General features: G+C 46.1%; 1 protein-coding gene across 1 annotated transcript; it reads left to right on the top strand.

Moving 5' to 3' along the window:
* Nucleotides 1–1,109: 1,109 nt before the first annotated feature.
* Nucleotides 1,110–23,114, top strand: GYG1 (glycogenin 1). Its single transcript, XM_066599240.1, has 7 exons — nt 1,110–1,236; nt 12,812–12,944; nt 13,014–13,188; nt 13,276–13,438; nt 18,390–18,516; nt 20,223–20,442; nt 22,384–23,114. The coding sequence occupies exons 1-7, from the start codon at nt 1,230–1,232 to the stop codon at nt 22,549–22,551; spliced, it is 993 nt and encodes a 330-aa protein (XP_066455337.1). The 5' UTR covers nt 1,110–1,229; the 3' UTR covers nt 22,552–23,114.
* Nucleotides 23,115–24,416: the final 1,302 nt, after the last annotated feature.

Here is a 24,416-nt window from a genome sequence, read left to right as displayed (position 1 = left end):
GGAAAACCTGAATGTCGCTGGCATGCCAATCGCATGGTATGTAAGGGCGATGCCAGTTTTTTTAAAGATGCCGTACGACATAATGGGGTTTTCTTGCCCAAAAACAGGACATCGCTGCAAGAGTAAATCTGCTCATGTGAGTGAACAGCCTGGAATCAATGTTACTTTCACGCCCGTTTCAGAGCTAATACTGGCGGTCGCTGCGCATCCTGCGCTGTGATGCGATAAAAAGGAGGCTCCATAGGGAAACATGGGAGATTTAAAAAAAACGCGGAGAGAAAGGACATCGCAATTTTTTTTTTAACGCCACATCGCATGAGTGAAAACATCACAAATTAGAATGAAGCCGTTGAAAATCATTGATTTCATAATTCTGCGTTTTCACTCTCTCCTGGATCACTCGAAAACGCGCGATTCTCTCGCAAGTGTGAAGGCGCCCTGAGGGCAGATTCAGGCGGACGTGATTAACGTGAGAAAACAAAACCGCCGATTCCACTGGTTTCATGTTCGCCAGTTCTTGTCTCCGTCGCACTATTAGCGGATAGGACCTTCCTGTACGTGAATACTACGTGTGTTGATGATCGGGCAGCCGCCATCTTCCGCCCTCTGTGATTTTAAACGCTATTAAGCCTAATGAGGTCCGTATGTCTTCTTTTATCATAGAATTGCGCAGCGTATTGGATGCACATGCAGATACGCCCGGTATCCCTTCTCTGAAGTTCCACTCCTTGTTTCACGGAATTCAGAATATGGCGCTCATATTCGCGCTCGTGTGAACACAGTCTTACGTCGGCGATAAAACTGCATGGTTTTGTTCGTTGCGTAAGTTTACATGAAGACAGCAGCCATTTTTTCCAATGGCTCTATACTCATAGGTGAGGAGATGCAGCATACTGCTGCGTGAGGCTGGCAGGACGGAACCTGTGCGTCTCCCCTGCATACAGGGCGGGGAGTCCTGAGGGGCTCGGTGGAGCCCCCTCTCTGCACCGCGGACTCGCTCTCTCGCCGCTTCCTCCTAGTCACGACCGCACTGCACACACGTTACCGCTGCTCCGGCGTGCTACGTGCGGCTTAGGCTCCACCCTCCGCGCTGGGCCGGGGGGCGGGGCCTGGTCACGTGCTCTTGGCGTATAAGAGGGAAGTCGCTGGGGTTCCATGACCGGCAGCATCTGGACAGCTGGCTCAGCGGAGGAGGCGGCCGGAACCGCGCAGTGACACGTCCCGCCGAGATGGCAGGTAGGTGCCCAGTAACACCAGCTGCAGTGAGGGCTCTGGTCCGGGGTGTCAGTAGTCGGAGGGGTCTCCCATCACCTTCCCCCCGTCCTGCAGGCTGCCCGTGTACTGCACCCCTTCCTGCCCGCGCACCTGCTGGGGACTGTCACCTGCGGCGCCTCCTCCGCCGTGTAGTCGTGTGTTGTAGAGTTGTCACCTGTCCGGGAACTACAACTCCCAGCATGCAGCACTCGGTCCTCGCTGGCTGCACTCCTGGCTGTAGATGCACTTGGCTCATCTGTGAGCCGTATTAGATGTTCTCACGCAGGGAATTCTTGTGTGCGTACTCACTGCGTGCGTTCCATCCTCCTGGTGTGACCGGTGCCAGGACAGGATGCTGGTGTGTGGGGGGTTTATTTTTATTTTTTTTTGTGCATGGTGTGAGCGGCATCGGGTGAGCCACTGCATGTACAAGGACCCTCGGATATAAGATCATGCCGGGGGTCTAGAAGGGATGCAAGAGTGGTCTTACCGGACCCGTCACTGATCATATAATGGTGGTTTTGCTTGCACTGCGCCTTCAACAATAATCCACTCTATGCAGCCGTAACACTCACTGTGCGTTGTGTAAAAAGGGGTTGTTAGTTTCCAGCGATGGCCGAACAGGAAAATGCTGGGAACTGAAACCAATAGAAGCCTGGATGGCAGAATGGACCCCAATATGGCTAATGGGACCTGTTCTTGGCCCGGTAATTCCCCTTTTCTGCTTCCATAATGGAGTTCCCTAAGGCCGACTGCACTCAGGTGATCTGGATTCTGCATGCAGGAGCCCACAGCAGGCTCTGACTGTGGCGGTGACCCTGCGCACCTTCTCTCTTTTCTGTATTGTGGATGTCACCGTTGGTCGTGTGTGTGGGGGTCATTTTTTATTTTTTTTATTTTTTTTTTGGGCAAGTCCAACACTTCCATCGCCAGACTCAGCGGGTCACCTGCTGTCAGCCGTAGGCTTAGTTTGTAGGGCCACAACTAGGTGCCAGACTCCTCTTAGTGTCTGTAATATGAAGGTGCTGACCGGCCGCTGTCGTCACTCAAGGAACCAAGGGGACAATGCTGATCCCACCCAGACCCCCAACTATTGGTCTCCTGGCACTCCTCTGGAGGTCTGGCCGTGTCAGCAGGTTGTCGGCTCCTCCTTGGTGGAATCTGACTTCAGCCTGAAAACTCTAACAGAATTTCGGTTCTTTTCTGCTCATAGAGGCCTGATGTAGCAGAGCTGTGCAGAGTCTCAGTGGAGTCTATGTGACTTCATACTATGCTGTGTAGCTATCAGGGCATCACATAATACTGTGTGATGGTGCATCTCATGGTTCTGCTAAGGCTGCCTGTCCACGGGCGATGCGGTATCCCATGGCGAAGCTCCGTCGCCCGGGAGCAGGAGCCGCCGGCTATTCTCCGCAGGTCAGCCCTATCTAATAGGCTGACCACAGAGAATTGGGGCAATGCTATGGGAAGCGTCAGCCGGCGTGATTCGGTGGCGGTTTACCGCCGGCGAATAAACTGCCGTGGACAGGGGGCCTAAGCCCATTAAGCTGTTCACCAGACCCTCATACCCTCCCGAGGGTCTTATTACAGCACCTCAGCTATATTGGGAGTAGTAGTCCTGTGCCTGATGATCTGGATGCTAAACTAGACTGTGACAATTAAACTTCTACCAATGTTTCTGGAATCAAATAGAGCAAACAGGAGTGTCGGGTGCGTTAATATGTAGTTTCCATCGTACCCAATTCCAACCCCACAAGAGTTAAGTGATCCTACTCCTAGTATTCTCTTGCCATATTGCCTATAGGGACTGGGTGCTGTGCCTGGGCACACTCCTCTGCTGGCACAAGACCTCATCCATTGATACCCCAAGCAGGAGCTCAATGGAGATGTGTATCAGTCTGTAGGCGGGAAGCGTAACACAATCCAATATACTACTACAGTGCAAGATGCTTGACCTGTCCTTGAATGTCTTGTAGAGGGGGTTGTGGTCAGGTGGTACAGGCCTGGAGTGCAGCATGGTTTCCTTAACCCTTCCATGCCCAGCCTTAAGAGAACCTTTTACATATTTCTTCAAACAAACTCAAATGGTGCAGAGTAGGTGGGATGGTGGTGGCAAAGCATCAGCTTTATGGCTTGATTGGGGGTTCTAACTAAATGAGCTGTAAACTGATAAAATGAAGAATTACCTATATGGTGTAGTTAGAGCAGTGCTTTCTTACTACTGGTGGCCTATATTGAAATGGGAAGGCATGGAGGTGCTAGATGGCAGTATGGCACACCATACTGGGTGTCAGTTTTGTGTTGTATCCCTGTAAGGGTAAAACCCACCTGCGAAGTTGAAGAGTAGCATGTGAGATAGTGATTTATACTTCTAAGTCTTGTGGGACCACTTCTGTGACTGATGTAAGGCAAGCATACTTAAAGGGTTTGTCCTGCGAAAGCAAGTGGGGTTATACACTTCTGTATGGCCATATTAATGCACTTTGTAATATACATCGTGCATTAAATAGTGGCCATACAGAAGTTATACACTTACCCCCTCTGGTGCTGGCGCCGACCAAAGCCGCCCTCTGCCTGGATTAGACGCGCTTGCGCAGTCTGCCCTCTTCTGTCTGGCTCCGGCGTGCTCGCGCCGCACAGGTCTTCTGCGCATGCGCAGAAGACCTGTGCGGCGCGAGCACGCCGGAGCGGCCCCTTCACGCCAAGCGTGTCTAATCCAGGCAGAAGAAGGCTTTGGTCGGCGCCATGGAGACGGGGACGCCAACACCGGAGGGGGTAAGTGTATAACTTCTGTATGGCCAATATTTAATGCACGATGTATATTACAAAGCCATACGGAAGTGCTTAACCCCACTTGCTATCGCGGGACAACCCCTTTAAGGCCTCTTCCTGCCACGACCCATGCATGGAGTCATTCAACAGTGCAGTCCGGGGCTGACTCTATCGTTATGCACCCGTGTTGGTGAAGGGCGATGTACGGATTACTAGTAAGAGCACGACCCAACCAGAAGGCAATGCAAACTAGTATGAACTTGTAGGCTGGATTTTGGAGCACCAGCCTTGTTGGAGCTGTAGTTATTCCAGGGACTCGGTGCGGTTTGATGTCTGACTCTCCTGCGGACGATGGCTGACTTCCTGGGTGATCTGCTATCTTCGAATATGCTTTCCTTACATCAGTTATATCGGCGGTCCCACTGGACTTGGAGAGACACGGAAAGTGGATTTCTGCTCCTCACATGCTACTCTTTAACTTTGTACTTGGGTTTTACTCTCTTACAGGGACTCTAACACAACTGTAATCCACATTCCTGGGCCCCCAGGGGCCTATGTGCAGTACCATCATGTAGTGCATCCATGTCTTACTAATGAAGTACATTATTTCAGTATAGTATGGCAGTAGTGATACAGTGCTGCTGGATCAGTCTCTGAAGGGTTTATTCTGGCCATCATGCTACCTTCTATTGCAGTGAAGCAGTGTTTTTGCTGCTCTTCTGTAAACTGGAGGTAAAGTGATGTGACTAACCCTGGAGGGGGCGAGCTGTTATCGGGTCAGCGCTCCCTCTGCCAGCTGTTGGTTACTGACGAGGCTTCGCCTCTATTTTTAGCTGCTCTTCCATGCCGTCACATGGAGCTAGATCTCTCGTCAACAGTGTCTGCACATCACACGTCCGTCTCGCTGCAGCACTGTGGTGTGCATCCCTATTACCGGGGGTCCTGCTGGCACATGGCTTGGCCTTGATGGGGGGGGGGGGGGGGGGGCACAGGCTTCTCAGAGTTGTCATACTGCACCACTCTTAGGGCGCCCACCCACTGGCGTTTTTTTTCACTGCGAAATTCGCAGGTTTTTTTTTCTGCATGGGGTCTATGGGACTTGTAATGTAAAAATCGCGATTTTGCGCGATCGTGATTTTAGCTTTGCATGTCCCATAGCCCAAAGACCCCATGCAGAAAAAAAAAAACGCTGCGAATTTCGCAGTAAAACAACGCTAGTGGGTGGGCACCCTTAAGCAGACCACAACTAACACTGTGTAGGATTCTCATGGATGACCCCTGTCTGTATACCCTGTAGGGGAATGTGGATGTTGGAGTTCCCAGCAGGGACCCCCTATATGGAGTAGTTCTGGCAGACTGTATGGGAAATGCCTCGCCGGCCATAGTCATCCCTGGAAAATCAGCAGTTTGCCAGGAAGTCCCAGAGCTGGAACTGCAGTGATCAGTTGATGTTGTAGCTCCTTTCTGAAAGGGGTTCTAGACAGGGTGACTTGCTGCAGAATCTCCATGCAGACCCCCTGCACAGACTCTGCAGCAGCAAAGGGGATGAGATTCTTAATGTTGTCCACAAGCTGCGGAAGTAATCTACACAAAACCTGCGTGGAAACTGACATGTGGTGTGGAATTCAACTCCACGTTATGGCAATTTTAAAAGCGGCAGAATCCCCCTCTGTATAACTCACCTGCTCATTAAGATACATGCAATACAACCCCCTTCAAAAGCCACACCAATTGGCGCAGGCTTGCTGCATTGGAGCCCCGCTGCAGACACTCTGCTGCGAATCAGCCCCACGTGGAGCCAGTCTTATAAAGTGAAGTTTCTGGCTGAGAACTGACATTCTTAATCCCACCTCTATCTCCCATTAAACAATGGTCCACATTCATTAAAGGGAACCTGCCGCCGCCTCCCTACAGCACCATACATACACCTATTTTCCATGGATCTGCTTGGTCCTGGGGAAACCTAACATTGCTGCTGTAGCGATTCTAACACCGCTTTGAGACAAGGTGGTTCAAACAAGAACCAGCGAGTAACGTCACCGCTAACTCATTCACACTCTTGTAAACTATTCAGACAGGCAGGTCATTGCTGAGAATCGTACCGATCTGGTTCAGTGTTCCACATTCCTATGAAATGGAGTGGGAGTCTATGACTAGTCCTGCAGAACCCGAACAACAAACTAAAAGTGCGCGATTCTCATACATCATTGGCTTGTGTGTTTGGACAATTACTATTCCCTTGCAATTGTTTTAACTAATTATATTCATCTAAATGCAGCATTGGACTACCCAACGCACCCTGAGCCCTGGGGGGCATCAGTCATCTAAGACCTTACATGATGGCTTGACTGTTCTGCTCAGTGCTGGCTAGTCTGCATGCAGTGTGCATCAAGTCGTCTCCACGTGGCCCTAGCAACAGAGGGTGCTTTTACTGTATGTGGGCCACATCTCTATGAAATGTGTAAATGGCTAAGTGCTCTGCAACTTCTACCTGACCAGAGGTCTATCACTTTGTTTTTATCCCACCTTACAAGAGCCAGAACTCCTTTTAGGTCGTCTGCACACGACCGGGCTGGATCCTACACTGTGCCTGGCTGGTGATCCTGTGTGCCTGTCCAGATTCTTTATTCTGTACTACAGATGTCAGCTGTCGTGCCTTTTTCACAATGATTGCATCCCCCTGTATTGGCTGGGCTGCTGCAGGAAGTGGACAGCTCTGTTCTTACTGCAGTGGCCAGACTTTGTATTGCGGGCACTGAGGTGAATGGGAACTTGGCAAAACTGTGCAGTGGTCTGGCAATCAGCTGTTCAATGGGGTCCTGGGTGATGGACAGCTGCCTTCTACTATAGCTGACCATGGCTGAGGATGGGTTATAAATGGTTTAAAACCAAACTCCTCTTTAAAGATTTAATTTCTATAAACATATGTATTGCTCACACCCTGTTAATCCCTGGCAACATGCACTTTAGTCCTCCATGGGCATCTGCCTCTCCTGGCACATGGTGTCCATTGTAGTAGACTGGTATCTCCCCCTCTGGCTACCATCGCACAGCCCTCCACAGGAGCTGGTAAGCCTGTTACTCCGAATAATCTGTTCCAGGAAAATGTGTCGTATTCTGTGAGGGAATGCAGATGTAGGTCATGACTCTGCAAGTATGAGGGCTTTATAGTCCTGCTAGAACTATTTACAGAGCAGTATGTTAGTCGGAGCGGGAGATTAGATGGAACAAGCTGTAATTCCATCATTGTAAGGATGACTTGTACAGCTGTCTCTACAGTCATCCTGCTCTGACATACTGACTACTGGAGGCAATACTCCTGGCTTGTGATCACTTGGGGATTAGGGCTCACTCATCTGAAACACTGGTTTTACTTAATCTATGTTCCTTACAATGGGGGAGACTAGCAGAACCTGAACCAGGCCTAATCCTGGACTGATGACTGCTGTTGGGCTGAGTTCATACTTGGCATGTTGGTGCAGTATTATCTTAAACCACAGTAAAAAAAACACTTTTTTTCCCCTCCCCTCCGTGAGCAGAAAATCTTAATTGATTTCCGCTCGTGTGCAGGAAAAATCAATCTTTCATTGCATGTTGTGAGGCATTTGCTGCGGAATCTGGAGGCGGACACCTGCTCTGGATTCCGCAATGTGCAGATGACCTAATGCTGTGGATTCCATGCAGGACTCTTCTATAGCATGTGGCCTATATACAGCGTCTCAACATGGTTTGTATTGTAAATGCTGAGGAAAATCTGCAGCATTTACATCATATGCCCATCTCCTTAGGGACCTTTCGAATAGCACATAATTGTTCAACAGTACAGTGGCATCTGCTGTTGTAGAAATCCAGTCTCAACATGGGTTTTGATGCATTCCGAATCAAAATTGCATGTTGGATATGCAAAATATTCAACTGCATCCTGTGGAACACTTCTATCCAAGCTGAAAGGTTCTTCTAGTTCATGATTGGTGGCTAAAAAATAAAGTTAGAAATCTGTCAGGGAAGGCTCACTTACATGCAAAGACTAAGTGATCATCTTATATAAAGTGTTAATGGACACTTATGTCCATTAACACTTTACCAGTTTCATTTGCATGTAAGAGTGTACATGAGCAGTTTGCGGAGCTCAGCATATGGGGTGGGCTCTGCACATAGCTGCATTGTTCTCGTTGAGGCTGCCAGCAGAATACAACGTAGACTCTTGCTAAGAAGACAGCATGCAGTCTGAGGGATACTTTATCTCTGTCACTGAGCAATGGATTTAAAGCTCACCCTAAAATAATCGTTCAGCTGAAAAGTGCACGAAGGGTAGTTTACACGCAACTATTATCACTCATTTGCAGTGGCTTGACCAAATTTTGAGCGATCATTGGATGTAAATGGACCTTAAGACTCTAATAGACTGTTAAAGTCTTCCACAGGCAACCTTGTGCTTGTGTCCACCATCCACCCAAACCCCCCCAAGTAGACTATACTAAACTAGCATGACACATACTAAATGATCAATGCCTTAGAAACACCTACTTAGAGGGTCTTTCTGCCATTTTTCACTGACCTGTGCTCTGGATAGGCCATCAGTAGTTGGTGGCTGTGGAGGGGCTGCTGCTTGAGACACCTATCTATCAGCTGATCGTGCAGCAGGCTGGATGTTATAAGTGGACAGGGGAAGGAGTAGGTTCACCAGCTTCACTCCCACTGAAATCGGTGGGGAAACACGCACTGCTACAGCATCTCTCCTGGTCAGGAGACTGGATGGGAGGTCTTGCAAAGCAGGAAGTGCTGTAGTAGCACTGCTCTCCCATTGGTTTCAATGGCAGTGAAGTCTGCTCACCCACTTCCTGCTCTGACTGCTAATGACAACGAGTGGGCTGGATGATCAGCACCCCCTCCCTTCAAGTCAACTACTGATGACCTAATGGAGGGGTGGGGGGAGAAGTCATCAGTGAAAGACAACCCCTTCAATAGGTGGGTCCACCGCTTCCATACTCTACCTGTGCCTCAAAATTCAATGGGGTTACAGTCCAATAAGTTTGGGGGCTATGGCATGGTGCAGAATTCATTGTCCTTTTCCTTAACCACTCCCTAGTGATCTGAATTTGAGTGTCCTGTTGACATGTCACTGTGGTAGGAAGATTTCCTGAAATTGGGTGTGGCTGGTCAGCTAACAGTCCTTGAATGGTGAACAGTACAGGGATCTATGTCAGGAAGACTCGGTCTCCAGACCTTGACACATCACTGGCCTGTTAAGCCCCAGTGGCTACAAGTGGATACAGCTTCATGCTAGACGCGGACCAACCACCCATATGGTTCGCAGGAAATGGTACCAGGTACTCTGACAACCTACTGTCATGTGTCCAAGGTTCACTGACCTCTTCCCTGGGCTCATGCGAGGTGGAAGTGGCGATGACGTGGGGTTATCACATGGTACCATGTTACTGATCATAGGATGCTAAGTACCAGCTGTTCCTAATGCAGTGTAGAGCTACAAAATAGGTGCCACAAAGGAAATGCTAAAATACACAATACGAATGAGACTTGTACATCCACAGAAGCTAATCTTGTGACCATAGGGCTTCCTTAGTATGCCCCCCAGCCTACACACAATTGGGCCTAGGGAAAATAAAGACAAACTATCCTGCTTGTATTTCGCCTGGTTTACAAGAGTTGGTAACTGTCTTGAGCATAGTTGGCTTCTGTCCCATTATAAATGGAGGTGGTGGCATCAAACTGGAGCAACACCCCTGTCATTCGCAGTATGTAGGTTCTTGACCAGACGAAGTGGGTGCAGTATGGTGGCTATATTGGGAGGAACAAGTCTGTGAAACGTATTGACACGTAACAGACGTGTTTCTGTAACATCAGATTTTATATAAAGTGCTGTTGGAAACCAAAACCGCTGCTAAGCTTGGCATGGACTAACATGACCTGGATTTTGATAGCTTTAAACAAATTCATGAGTGTTTTGAAGGCAGCCGGTCTCTGAGTTGTTTTCGTTCATATTAAAGGATTCTTTCTCCGGTAGCCATCTAAGCACAAGTCTCCTATTAACTTGCTGGATTCTTGGCAGAAGCGACTCTCTGAAGAATGTGGAGGTGAACCCAGGTGCCCACAGTGTGCCATTGTCTGCTAGTGCGTGCGTTATTTCATGCTCCCTGTACAGGGGCCGGGTTATGTAATGGGACTGCGTACTTGGATGTAAGACGGGAACGATCCTGTTCTATGATGAATTGGATACTGTTAGATCTGTAAATGAGAGTTCCCAATGGACATGTGCCCAAATGAGCTAGCAGCCTTTTAGGCCACCTCAATGTTCTGTTGAGTATATCCCATATGGAATGATGCAAGCTCGCTTACGGTTACAAATTCTCCTGTTCAGCATTCATTGCACAACTTGGATTGAGCCATTCAGCAGAATTACAGGAACTACTTATTGAGTTGAAGTCTGGTTGGTCAACACTGAACTTCCGAACTGTATACTTTCTCCCACTTCATCAGTCAGATAATGGAAGATGACCTGTCAAAAAGGAAACTAGAACACTCAGCATGAATGTTGATTGAGAATCTAAATGCAGACACTGCTTGGGTTTCAGCAAAAAAATATTGCAATAGCATGGTTCAGCATAAAGGACATCAAACTAACTTCACTATAAAAGTATACCTAAGTTTTCACATGCTTTTTCCATAAGCTGTCATGTGTACATCAGGAATAACACTTTCTGGCAGTTATAACTTATAACCTGTATATTGGATTCTTTATCCTCAGAACTGGTGGGAGGAGCTGCTGCTGTGTTCTATACACTGTACACAGAACCGATCGTGCTTTATAAATGCTTAAAAATGCACTCATTGGGCAGAAGTATACAGAGAGACTTAGCGTTGTACCTGTGTATAAATGGCAGAGAGCTGCAAGTAGAGATAATGGTGAATAGTCTTTCCCTCCTTCCCCTTGCTCTTGCATACAGTTCAAAGCACGTGAATCTACCCCTTGTGTCATCCTAGTGTCCCCTGGCAATTTTGTGAGCGGGAAGGGGTGATGGCACTTTAGAGTGAGCAGCCCAATAATGACATTATAGGTAAATATCAGTTTTGCTAATTGCCACACTGTCTAACATAAGCACAAGTTGTTTAAAGGGAACCTCGCACTGACTATGAGCATCATAAACTTGGGGTCCATATACACCAAAAATATAACTTGAACGAGCCAACAATGTGTCTTTCTGTACAAATGGGCAGCTTGAGCAAAGAGTGTCCTGACATCTGGTGTATAAGTGAGTGATAACTGACCAATCAGTATTTAAACCAGTAAATTAGTGATGAAGCAATGATTTATGCAGGCATCAATATTGACTTATCATTCAATTGTTGGCTGTGTTTACACAGAACCAATATCGTTCATTTTCACTCACTATTTTTTTTAAACTTAGTATTTTATAACTATAATAGTTCTGGGTAAAAGGCCCTTAAGCTCTGGTGCTCATACAGCAGGTTCCCAGGAGGGCCGGGCGATAGTGTAGATCTCCCTGCCCTCCTGGGAACCTGCTGTATAAGCATCAGAGCTTACGGCCCTTTTACCCAGAACTATAAAGGTCCCTTTTACTTAAGACAACTGTCAGGCAAACAATTCCTGACTCGTCCCTCTGTTTCCTCACTCCTGTCCTGCACAGGAGCTAGTAGTGCTGGCTTGCTCACGGAGCGGCTAGCAGTGGGGCAGGGCAGTGCAGAGGATTTCTCGCCTCTCGCTCCCTTGCCACTCTCTATTCACATAACACAGCGGCCATTCACTACTTAACGGTGACTGTTTAAACTGAATAATGAGCGATGAGCTTCATCGTACAATTTAAACAGCAGCCGTGCAGGAGCACGGAGACACAGGGATGAGTGTCTGGCATTGTTTGCATGTAAAGGGACCTTTTAGTCTTAAAAAAAAAAAAATCTTTTTTTTTTTTTTTTAATCCATTCTTGCCTGTGCTACCCACACTGTCAGCCCTGAAAGCCTGGCCCCGGACGGTGTTGTAGCTGCTATCTCCAGCCAACTTGTGTGTGCTGCGAAATTCTGGCGCAGTACATTGTATACGTGACACACTGCCAAAGCATTTTGCTATGCAACGCTAAAATGGTTTTGCTAATGCTCCATAATTTAGTAGGTCATTCCATGGTGATATCGGGCAGTTGAAAGGGTCTCTAAAGCACTTGGTCACATGTTTGTCTATTTTTAATAACAAGGGGACTTACTATAGCAGCTGTCACTATGTATATGTAGTTGGCACATGGCTTACAAATGCGCCAATGTTTATAATGCCTCTTGGGCTACGGTCTGCCCCAATAAACTTGCTGGGTCAGGAAGGGTTTTTCTCAAAAGGTATGGGATGGGAGAAATTGGGCCGGTCTCGCACTGGATTTGAATTGTGGAATCCTCACAATCAGTGGTAAATGCGGGCATTGACAGACGAATTTTCCTTCACACTCACTGGTATGAACTGCATAAGAAAAAAATCGCAGCATGCTCTTTTACCGTTAATCTGCTCGGATGGCCTCCATTGACGTCAATGGAGACATGTGACATGTATCCCATATGCAATTAACATTGTGTATGGGCTGCTGGTACCCGTGTCCTCGCTAAGCAATGTCTTTGGGAAACATCGGGAGTCTATATACACCCAACTACATGCACAATAAAATATTTGCTTATTATGCTCCAACTTGAAGCCTTTGGATCCCGCATGAACATGTGTCTGCTCGAGCCTGGGCCACTGCTTACGGAGTTCTCTTCCTTCTCCCTTAGATCATGCTTTTGTCACCCTTGCTACAAATGATTCTTATGCAAAAGGGGCGTTGGTACTGGGCTCATCGCTCCGGAAAAATACTTCCAAGAAACTGGTCATGCTGATAACTCCTCAGGTGTCGGACTCTATGCGGTGAGTTCCGTTAGCTGTGGGATTAGGGTTGCTGTATCCATGTGGTGCTGACTTCAACTTCCTTTCCAGAAAAGTACTGAACAAGGTGTATGACGTTGTCAGACTGGTGGACGTCTTGGACAGCGAGGATTCTGCTCATCTTGCTCTGATGGAGAGGCCTGAGCTTGGTGTCACGTTAACAAAACTTCACTGCTGGACGCTAACGGAATATACCAAATGTGTGTTTATGGATGCTGATATTTTGGTAAGACCGACTGATACTTGTTTGATTCTAGTTACTGAATAGCAACATGGACACCGTTCTAATTTTCTGTTTCTGACCAATTTTCAGGTTTTAGAAAATATCGATGACCTATTTGAGCGAGAAGAGCTGTCTGCGGCCCCGGACCCAGGTTGGCCTGACTGCTTTAATTCTGGGGTGTTTGTATTCCAGCCATCTCTTGACACTTACAACCAGTTATTACAGTTGGCCAGAGAAAAAGGCAGCTTTGATGGTAAGTAGAATGGTGCTTCACTTCAACTGCATGACTCTTCATATCTATGTTGGTAGAAAACTCTAGTTCATTGGGTCTCCAATCAATCGGGTTTAGACTGCATGCACTGGAAAACCCAAATGCTAGTCATCCGTAAAAGTACCTAGTCTTGTGCAGAAGTCTTGAGATGAGGCCAAAGCTACAGTGTCAGTGTTACCTTGTTTAGTTCTTCCTTTCTATCAAACTCCTGGCCTTCTCCTTCAGATCATATGCTCTCAATCTTGACTGCTCAGATTTACTTGGGTTTGTGTTCATTTTCTAGTCAGTTTCTTGGTCTGTGATGCTATTGGTTACTGATGACCATTAAAGGCTTCTGTCAGTTGTAGAGATCACGGCTCATCCTCCTGACTATATACTTGTGGCATGCAGCTTATTTGGGGGATATAGAAGGTAATGGTGTATTAAACTATACCTTAGCAGGCAGAAATGGTAGTCTCTAGAAAGTGATATTTTTCCTTTCACATCAGTACTATGATGCATTATCAAGATGGTACCTGATAACGATCAGACAGAGGCAACCTCCAGAGTGACAGGCCATTGGATGGAAAAATGTATCTTTGCAGAAGTGTGACCTAATCTTATCTAGCATGCTTAATATAAATACTGCTATAGGTCAATTTAACCCATTCCAATCCACTGTCTGACGACATTATGATTTAAGGCTGTACCGCTCAGATGTTGGAAGACGCCTGTCGGGGTTCTCTTACTGTATATTGCCGGCCTCTCTGCTGTCAGAGCCTATCCAACGTGTCACCTCATGCAGTACTGGCTTTAGCCAGCAGATAGCGCCGTTGTGTAACGGCAGAAAAAGAGTAAGCCCCCCTAAGAAAACTAGGATTGGAAAGGGTTAACATGACCATGCACATGAAGCAAAAAACTACTACATATATATTGCAGACCAATTTTGCATTTCCATCCAAAGCACATAAGCAGTCTGATATATATATATATATATATATATATATATATATTTTTTTTTTTTTAAGCCATTTTAACCTGCCATATGCATGCTGGAGTATTCGCCATTACAGAAGTTGTGCTGTGGTTTGAACAGAATCTGTGCACACCTGATTAGACAGGTATCTCCTTGACCCCTGGGGTGCTTTTACACTGGACGGTTCTTGTTTCACACAAGCGATCGCGTTCGTGCAGCCTTGTTGACTTGTTGAACGATTAGTGTGTTAAACTGAACAAGAAGTGATCAAGCCAACAATTTTTATGCCTGCGTAAAATGAATAGCGAGATATACATGATTCTCCATCTTTGGGTGATATTTTAGACTGAACTATTATTGTTCCCTCATGTATTTGAATGTGGATTTAAAAACACAAAATATGGCTCTAAGGCTGCTGCACACAGGTGGATTTTTGCAGAATCAACAGCAAAGATCATCCATAGCATGCTGTACAAAAACGCAGCATGCCCCATTCTTGCGTGGACTGTTTCCATTGAAGTCAATGATGGCTGTCCGACCTGCGGTCCATCTGCAATTAACATTGCGGACAGGTCACAGATTCTGCCTAGCGACAGCGCAAAAAAACTCTACTGCTCATGTCTGAAGGCGAGCCACCAGGTCCATCCACAGTACAGATTAAGGACAAATGACAGGTACAAGTGGACTTCGCTGCTGTCGGGTCGGATTCCGCTCTAGAATCCGCTTCTGCCATGTGCAGGCCGCCTAAAAACAGCACCCTTGGAAGCTTTCCCTCTCGTATCTGCTTGTGTGCTAGTGTGTAACATAGACTAACTGTTTTATCTGTGTCTTGTGTTCTAAAGCTACTAGATGTTGCCATAATGGCTCTTGTTAGTAAACTTAACCTCGCTGTAACTGTATCCTTGCTCCTGTAACAAATACTAGAAAGGTCTGAGTAATGGAAAGACATATATAGAAAAACATAGTTGTGATTCTATTTTCCTGGATTGTAGATGGTTTGCTTAAACCTAAAAACTGTCACTAGAAATACAACATACCTCCTAGTCAATGACCTCAGTTAACCTCCAAGGCTGTGATCCTAAACTGCTAGCCCTGATGAGGCAGATGCCCCCTGGACCCTTGGCTGTACAGCTTGGGGTGCAGGTAACGGGCTGAAACCTGGGTTGTCAATACTAATCTTGTCTGGCTTGAAGTCTAAATGCTGACTGATACAGGCTGCCCTTTATCTGGTGACATGAATTTGAACTGTCCGTAATTGGTGTTTCCTCTGTGAATTATTTCACATGGATTGACATCAAAAGATGATTAAAACTTGTTTTGACGGGAGCATCTTCACTAGCAGGAATTAGTCTAGACAGTCTTGGCCAACTGTTAATGGGGAAGAACTGACCTACTACAGAGGAAATCTGGAGAGTGGTCAAGCATCTTGTATCGCTCGGTATAATAGGCAAAGTCCTCCCCCTCCCCCCTTCAGTAAATCTCCTAGTGCTTATGAGGCTACCATCCCTAAGTTTACATCTGCAGCATGGTCAGATATGCTGGTGGTTGAGGGACTAGTGTGGTGCTCTGCTTCTGTTGGGTAGGGGGCGTTGCCTAACTGCTAACACCATGAATGAAGGTAATGGCATTACTTACTACTTGGTCAGATCCAATAAGGGACAAACTGCTCAGGTTCCACAGGGTCTTCCTCCACCTCATTGAAGTGTCAGCCACAAGGATATAGTAGCTGGCTGTAGATTAGAATGCCACAGAGGACAAGACTTTCCTCTGGCTGCTGTACATAAATTCCAGCTGGAGAGAAGCAAGTGAAGGTTCCACAGAGTAAGTACCTACCGGGAGGGGGGAGCTGGTGGACTGCTCGTCAGAACACAAGCAGGAGTTATGCACTCGACATAATGTTTCTCTGTAATGTACCATAGGTCTTCACCTGGTGCTCACTTATGTTGGTTCACTATCTCTTTATAAAACAAAAAAACTTGATCTAGCAGGTTAAAGGGGTCGTCTGGCTTATTTTTAATAGTTTTGGACCACCATGCCCAAAACCTTTTTGGGCTGCAGTGCCACAGCATTCAACCCACAACATGACTGGGTATTTTGACCTAGTGACATCTCATGGGCTTCAAATGTAGAAATCCCAGTATATGTGGTAGTCTGTCCAAAAAAAAAAAAACTTTAACCCATGAAGGACCAGACACTTTTCTTTCTCAATTCTACCCATGTGGCTTTTACTTTTTTTTTTTAAGTTCAGAGGTAAAAAGAAAAAAACTAGAAGAAAATGCTTCTCCCTTCTCATCTGGGTCCTTGGCTACGTGTGACAGCTGAGAACCTGATCTGCTCCTGCTGGATTGCAAAAGCTTTAATCCCACATAGTATTTCTGCTATCGGCATGGATTAAAGGCCAGGACCAAGTGCTGTATATCTGCTGTGCTTGGTCCTTCGGGGTTTAAAATCCCTCACCACCAGCAATGTTTCCTGACTACTAAAAGCCCATTGAGGTTGGGTTCACATGGGACAGAAAATTTCTGTGTGGATTTTTGCACACAGAAATTCCACCTGCAATCCTAAGACTGGGACTAAGCAAAGTGGACAAGCTTTTTGCAAAAAATCTCATCCACACACTGCAGACAGTCCGCTGCCACCAAGCCATGCTGAAACTGAAATGCCACACGGAATTCAAAGCTGCGGCATGTCAATTGTATCACCGTTTCTGCTGCAGGCTCTCCTCTTCATGGAGAGATGTGCGCAGTGGAATAGGCTGCTTTCTAATGCTGGGTTCCCACTGGGCGGATTCCCGCCGGAAATCTCGCGGTTTGGCCGCAGCAAAAACCGCGAGATTTCTGCCAGGAGGAGCACCGCGGAAAAACCAGCGGTTTTGAAGCGGCCCGGGCGCTCGCTCTTCCGCTGCGGCCGGTGCTCCCTTAGAGGAGAGCGCGGCTGCAGCGGAAAGAAAAAAGAATGGCCATGCTGTGGTTGGCAAAGCCGCAGCTGCAGTCAGCAAAGCCCTGGTTTCGGCCGGATTAACCGCAGCGGATTGGCCGTCCTATGTGGACGAGATTTCTGAGAAATCTCATCCACATGGCTGGCTAATCCCGGGACTAGCGGCCACAGGCAGATTTGCTGCGGCGAAATTCCAGATGGAATTTCCACTGCAAATCCGCCCTGTGTGAACCCAGCCTAAACCCGCACAAATGTCTCAGATTTCAGCTGCAGAAGTCTTGTGGAATTTCCATGCAGTCTTGCTGCAGACATTCTGCCCCGTGTGAACCCAGGCTTAGGCCTCATGTCCATGGGCAAAGGAAGAATTAAAATCCGCAGCGGATTTTAACTCTTCTCCTGCCCGCGGATCCGCATCCCTTAGGGATGCATTGACCACCCGTGGGTAGATAAATACCCGCGGATGGTCAATAAAGTGTTTTTTTTTTTTTTTTTTTTTAAATGGAGCATGCTCCATCTTCGTGCAGGTCTCCCGCGGGCTTCTATTGAAGCCTATGGAAGCCGTCTGGATCCGCGGGAGACAAAAAGCGGAATTTACTCGCCCGCTCCGGTTCTTCCCTTCGCCGCGGTGCCATCTTCTCTGTCGCGGGCGGATCTTTTTTTTCTTCGGGCCAGCGCATGCACAGGGCACGTCACCGTCATCCTGCGCATCCGCCGGGCCGAAGAAAGAAGATCCAGCCACGCCGCAGAGAAGATGACGCCGCGGCGAAGGAAGGATCCGGAGCGGGCGAAAGGTAAGTTTATTCTTATTTATTCTTTCCAGCCCTCATGTCTGCGGGGCAGGAGGGACCCGCTACGGATTCTCCATGGAGAATCCGTAGCGGGCCTGATTTTCCCCCCCCCCCCCCCCCCCCCCCCATCCCCCCGTGGACATGAGGCCTTAGTGTTACAGTATGACCTATTGTGTAGACATCTGCTACTGGTATGGTTAACCTATTTTGATCTCTGTAGTGGAGTAAATGGTACATATATCTTCTGTTTTAGGTGGTGACCAAGGATTACTGAACACCTTTTTTAGTACCTGGTCGACAAAAGATATCCACAAACATCTCCCATTTATTTATAACTTGAGCAGTGTCTCGATATACTCCTATGTCCCTGCATTTAAAGCGTAAGTACATGTTGGCCTAAGGAAGCCGTTATTGTGCAGGTCCACCGGGGTTGGGGGCGAAGACTTGATTACTCTGTATCAATGACGAGACATCACATGAAAATTCCACCCCCACGCACTGCAACATCGACCTCAAGTTACATGTACTCCTTATAACTGCTAACATAAGCATGACTAGACTTGGCTTCTCATCTTGTGGCTTTATCAGGTGTTCCCTATCAGGCTACAAAGATGTCTACTTCAGAATGACAATCTCAGTCACTTGTGCAGTTCTATGGCATGAAGTTGGGAGCATATATGTGAAATGGATGCCTTAACTTCTATAGATCCCAACTACATAAAACCCTGACGACCTTTTAGTGTTAGAGCCACACTTGCGTTAGTACATATAGAAGTCAAAATAAAGATCCGGAGAACACTTGATCCCCACTAGATCAAAGTTCATGTGATGAGACAAATTATGGGTCTATATTTAATTTAAACATCCATGTCATGACTCAATACCTAAATTAGTGAATATATGTAATCTCTATCAAGTTTATAGTGCTGTTTCGGGAGGTGACAAGGACCCAGAAGGTTTTTTACCTGCTGTTTTATCTACTGTCCCTCTGATCTGCCAGTTCCTGGCCCTGTGTTTGGGCATACAAGATGCAACCTTCAGACTACCTAATCTCTTCAGTGCATTGGTATTGGACTACTATCAATACCTGTTCTGATTGGTCAGAGCTTCTCATGTGATCAGCCATGCACAATATGCATTAGGTAGTTGGAATATTTCTGTAGCTATCTTGGACAGGTGAAATACATGGCCTGAAAGTGGTAGACTGGAAGGGCAACAGAAAAGACCTGTAGGTAGCATGTCCTCTGGTTTCAGGCCAACAATTCTGTCCCGGGGCAAAGGGTTAAAGAGGTTGTCTCGCGAAATCAAGTGGGGTTATACACTTCTGTATGGCCATATTAATGCACTTTGTAATATACATCGTGCATTAAATATGAGCCATACAGAAGTTATTCACTTACCTGCTCCATTGCTAGTGTCCCCCGTCGCCATGGTGCCGTCTAATTTCGGTGTCGTCTTGCTTTTTTAGACGGAACCATGGCGACGGGGACGCTAGCAACAGAGCAGGTAAGTGAATAACTTCTGTATGGCTCATATTTAATGCACGATGTATATTACAAAGTGCATTAATATGGCCATACAGAAGTGTATAACCCCACTTGATTTCGCGAGACAACCCCTTTAATTTTAATATAAAGTACTACACAAACTGAGCATAACTGTTGAATTCATCAGACTGTTCTATGAGGGTTTTGTCTTGGAGGGCCTAAGTAAATCAGGATAATGTAGTTGAACTGAGTGTAGTGTTCCAGTAGCTGCACATGAACAACTTCATACAACACTATCAACAACTGATCAGGTGGTGGTGTTGGCCAACTGGGACATCAGCCAAGCTTGTCTACATGTTTCATGCCTCAATCCAATTTCTGGTGCCAACTTTTCTCATGAAGGTCCTTGTTTCCTCTAGATTGACTGGCTATATTTGTATCATAACTCTATAGATACTTTCCCACTGTCAACTTTTTTATCAAGTTAAATATACCTTTCTTTAAAGAAAAATATAAACCTGAACATGTATAACTTGCAATAGTTTAATATCTTATATAGGATCTTGTTACTGATACTTGACTCTATCTGCCTTCTGTAGGTTTGGTGCCAGTGCAAAGGTGGTGCATTTTCTTGGTAAAGTGAAGCCATGGAACTATACATACGACAGTAAAACACGAACTGTGAAAGGAGATGTACACGACCAAACTGTCACTCATCCAGAGTTCCTTAACCTCTGGTGGGACACCTACACATCCCGGATCCTGCCACTTCTAACAGAACATGGAGTAGTTAAAGATGTCTCAACTGGCCTCAAAGCAGTAAGTCTAACCCTGATGGGTTTCTGCTTTATATCTTGAGCTGTCAGTCGTCGTGACCCTCACAAAACTTGGTGTTGAACTGGTCTATTCTGGCTAGAGTGAAATGGTTTAAATAACTAAAACCTGGTCCGTCCATAGCAAACAATGATCAGAAGTTCTAGCACGGGATGAAATGCTGATGCATATGGTCGGTGCCTATGCTACCAGACTGTAGCTAGTATTTTGCAAAGTGATGGGAGACTATGTTTACATTACATAAAAACGTTGGTGGTTGCTCAAACTACAAGCCTTAGAATCTTGCATCGTGGTGATTGCCATGCAGCATAAGCAAATGGTCAGCCAGGAAGCCTCTGTGCTAATAGGATGTAAGTTACTTTCTAATGTTGGTCAGATAATTAAAGTCAAAAGTAATACAGGATTAGTCATGTTTAACTCGCCCAACTCGGAGCTTCTAGAGGGCATTCTGCCCCTAATGAGACAAAATTTGGACAACTGACATTTCAAAAGATGAGGTTGTCATTTATGAAAATTAGTAAATTTGCCAACAGTTAGTACTGCAGCGGACCAGTTCTATGACAGACCTGGTTTCGTGTTGGAACTGGAGGGCATTTGTCGACACGTTGTAGTGATTACAGCTAACTTGCGTGCAAAGGTGGAAACCATGGTTTTGCAAATGGGCAGACTTTGAAAACCAAGGGGGTTCCCACAAACTACTGAAGTTCTCCCTCTGAGTTATTTTTGAGCACTTTACAAAGGAAAAACGACAATGGTGTTGCACATGTGATAAAATAAAGGCCAGAGGCCAAGACCTTTGCTCTACCTTTTTTGAGGTACCGTATATACCGGCGTAGAAGACTACTTTTGAACCCCAAAAAATCTGCTCTGAAGTCGGGGGTTATCTTATACGCCGGTAATACAAAAAAGTGTCAAAAAAAAAAATCATTACTCGCCTCCCCCGGCGTTCTGCAGCGCTGCTGCAGGCTGTCGCTCCCTCCTGGTCCCCGGCAGAGCATTGCTTTCTGGACGCAGGGCTTGAAATCCCCGCCTCCAGAAAGCTAATGCTGTGATTGGCTGAAGGCGCACGTGTTAGCCATTCAATGATGTCATTGAATGGCTGTGATTTGGCTAAAGGCACGTGTTAGCCAATCACAGTATTAGCTTTCTGGAGGCGGGGACCAGGAGGGAGCAATGCTCTGCCGGGGACCAGGAGGGAGCGACATCCTGCAGCAGCGCTGCCGGGGGAGGTGAGTAATGGGTGTTTTGTGTTTTGCTCCACTGTATTCCCGGCGTAATAAGATGATAGTTGGGGGGTCGTCTTATATGCCCCGTCGCTTTATACGCCGGAATATACGGTAACTGAGTAACTGAGTTTGTCTGAGTGTAAATTGACCAGATATCAGGGAGTCAAGATTCTAAACTTCATACAAAACCATGACAACCTGAGTGTATATTTTTTTTAAGTAGGCTGGTATTCTAGAAGTGCACATCTGTAGGTATCTGGCATGTACTAAAACTAAGCTGGTAGACCCCCATTGGATGGGGCAGTAGGCTGTGTATAAAACCGTGTTCCCGCATTTGCATGAGCTCTTCTCTTGGAGCGGAGGGTTCCTTCTAGTGGGGTGTCACAATTCTTCAACCTTTCCACTTTTCTATAACTGTTCACAGCTGTCGGGCTTGATCTGCTCACTGGCTTTCTCTTGTCGCTTCTGTAAAGAGGTATGAAGAACTCAATGTTAAGCTATGTACAGTTTGCAGACCTCATGCAGTTCATGTGCTATTTCTTTGCGCTTTATTTTTCTTTACTCACTTGGGTTTTAAGTTCAAAAGTTCTTGCCAATTTAGTTATTTTTTTTGCATGGAAGCTATCATCCGGTTTCTTCATTTTTCTGTTTTTGTTCACGTTGTGATGTCTAGTGAATGTGGCTTTATGTATTTCATCAGGAGGAAGTAACAGAAGCAATGTCACAGATGTCCATAGCAGCACCTCCTCTCCTACCATCGATATCTTCAGAAGAACGCAGGGAACGGTGGGAACAGGGCCAGGTTGACTACATGGGAGCAGATTCATATGAGAACATCAAGAAGAAGCTGGACACGTATCTCCAGTAGGACTGCAGTGTCTTCTAGAAGAGCACAAACCTGAATGGACTTTGTCTAAAGAGCTGTTTGGCATCTGGGACTGTTCTACCACAATGTTTACTAAACTGCTAGGAGCTTTACTAAACCTCAGTTGGTGGATTCTTCCACTCCTGTAAGTGGGTATGTAAACTACACATTCTTTGTTACCTGCCCAGCTATGTGCCATTTCTCCAGGTTTTTCCCTATTTTATTTTTTTGGAGACTAGCTAAATGGCTTCACTGGCTTTAGGGGGGGATAGGGTCTGATCAGATGGATAACACATCTGGTTCTTGCCTTCCCATCAGGAACACTTCAGAGTGTTAGAACAGCTGATGCTCTTCTTACCGATTCCTTGCCTCTGGCTGGTCAAGGATGTGAGTCTTCTGTGTTTTTTGCCTTTTCCATAGAGATGCACACTGTACAAATTCCCATCTGATCACAGTACAAACTAGGAGCACACAAACACTTTCCTTCCTGTCCCTCAGGGTGAATATAATGCTTCTCTCAAACTGTAAAATGGCACTTCAGAGAAATAAACTGGTTTTGGTCAGTAGCTTGCATCCCATCTTATTTTTTGGTACGGCTTATTACCATGAGGAGGAAGGGGTAGCGAACCCAATAGAGCAAACTGGCTTGAGGTATAGCTTGTTGCTGTTTGAACAACTCTATAGGCTTCTTGGAGCTCAGCAGTATCTGGGGGACCCTTTCCTAAACCAGAACCCCTCTAGATTTCCTATTTTGAGACTCGTAGCAACTAAATGCTTCATTCTAACCTGTGGTGATGCTAAAAGAAATCTGATCCCAGACCATATAGGTAACTTGTCAACCCCTGCTGTTCTATATTAAGATGTAGTTATGGTCATAAGGCCTCACACTCAAACGTATGCAATATGAGCTGGTAAAGTGTTTTTTTGTTTTATCTTTTGTGTGTGCACATCTATGTATTGCATCCGTATTCACTGTTTTTGCACTGAGTGCCAAACTGATTTCACTTTTTTTTACAGTCATGGTAAAATGTAGTTAAAAAAAAAAAAATCCATGGATATGTTTTTTTTTTTTTGTTTGTTTTTTTTTCTTGTCTCTACTTGTACTCCATGTTAAACCAACCTTGCAGATCAGCTCTCCAGTCCAGGTCATAGTGGGGTCCCAAGAAGGGAACTGCATTTTGACTTTTATATGCATTAAAAGGGCATATGGAGAAGGGTTGTGTTTTTGGCACAACCCATTCTAGAGCACCATGGACACGAGACTTTTTTTGTTTTGCTCTTTGGTACTTTACCCCTGCAAAGAACTGGAAAACCGCTTCATTAAAGTGGATGGTTCAAGTCAGACAACTAAGCAGCTTATGGCCACTCTCACACAGGTGGTTTGTACAGCGTTTAGCGCTGCATTGAACACTAACTCCTCCATTGATTTCAATGGGGCTTCTCAGACAAGCGTTTGAGTAGAGCGGTTCTATTTTGGTGTTTCAGGTTTTTGTTTTTTTTTTTGTTTTTTTTTAATGCACCTAATCACCCATTGCAATGTTGGGGTGCATTTTTAAAATGTCGCTTTGTGTTTTAAAGACAATCTCTCACACAGCATTTTCAAACGGCTGCCTAAGGCCGGCTGCACACAGGCAGATTTGAACTGTGGAATCCGGAGCCGGTGTCCGCCTCAGTAATTTACATTAAATACTGCCCATAACATGCAAAGCAAAAATGATTCACACAAGCAGAAAACAACTGCAGTTTCTGCCTGCAAATGAAGAGTGAATTTCTTACCGAAAATTCCTTTTTTCCGAGTCATCCTGACGGCAGACATGGAGGTTGCACCTTGACCTTGTAGGGACAGGAAGCAAGAGACTTCAAAAGGC

Source organism: Eleutherodactylus coqui, chromosome 1 (assembly GCF_035609145.1).
Source record: "Eleutherodactylus coqui strain aEleCoq1 chromosome 1, aEleCoq1.hap1, whole genome shotgun sequence".
NCBI lineage: Eukaryota > Metazoa > Chordata > Amphibia > Anura > Eleutherodactylidae > Eleutherodactylus > Eleutherodactylus coqui.
The sequence above is the reverse complement of the archived record's forward strand: the minus strand, read 5'-3'. Positions and strand labels throughout refer to the sequence as shown.

What these genes read in the sequence shown, in the direction of transcription:
- GYG1 (XM_066599240.1), top strand. An exon ending in TATGTCCCTGCATTTAAAGC is followed by an intron (nt 18,517 to 20,222) that starts GTAAGTACATGT and finishes TGCCTTCTGTAG; the next exon opens with GTTTGGTGCCAGTGCAAAGG. An exon ending in TCTCAACTGGCCTCAAAGCA is followed by an intron (nt 20,443 to 22,383) that starts GTAAGTCTAACC and finishes GTATTTCATCAG; the next exon opens with GAGGAAGTAACAGAAGCAAT.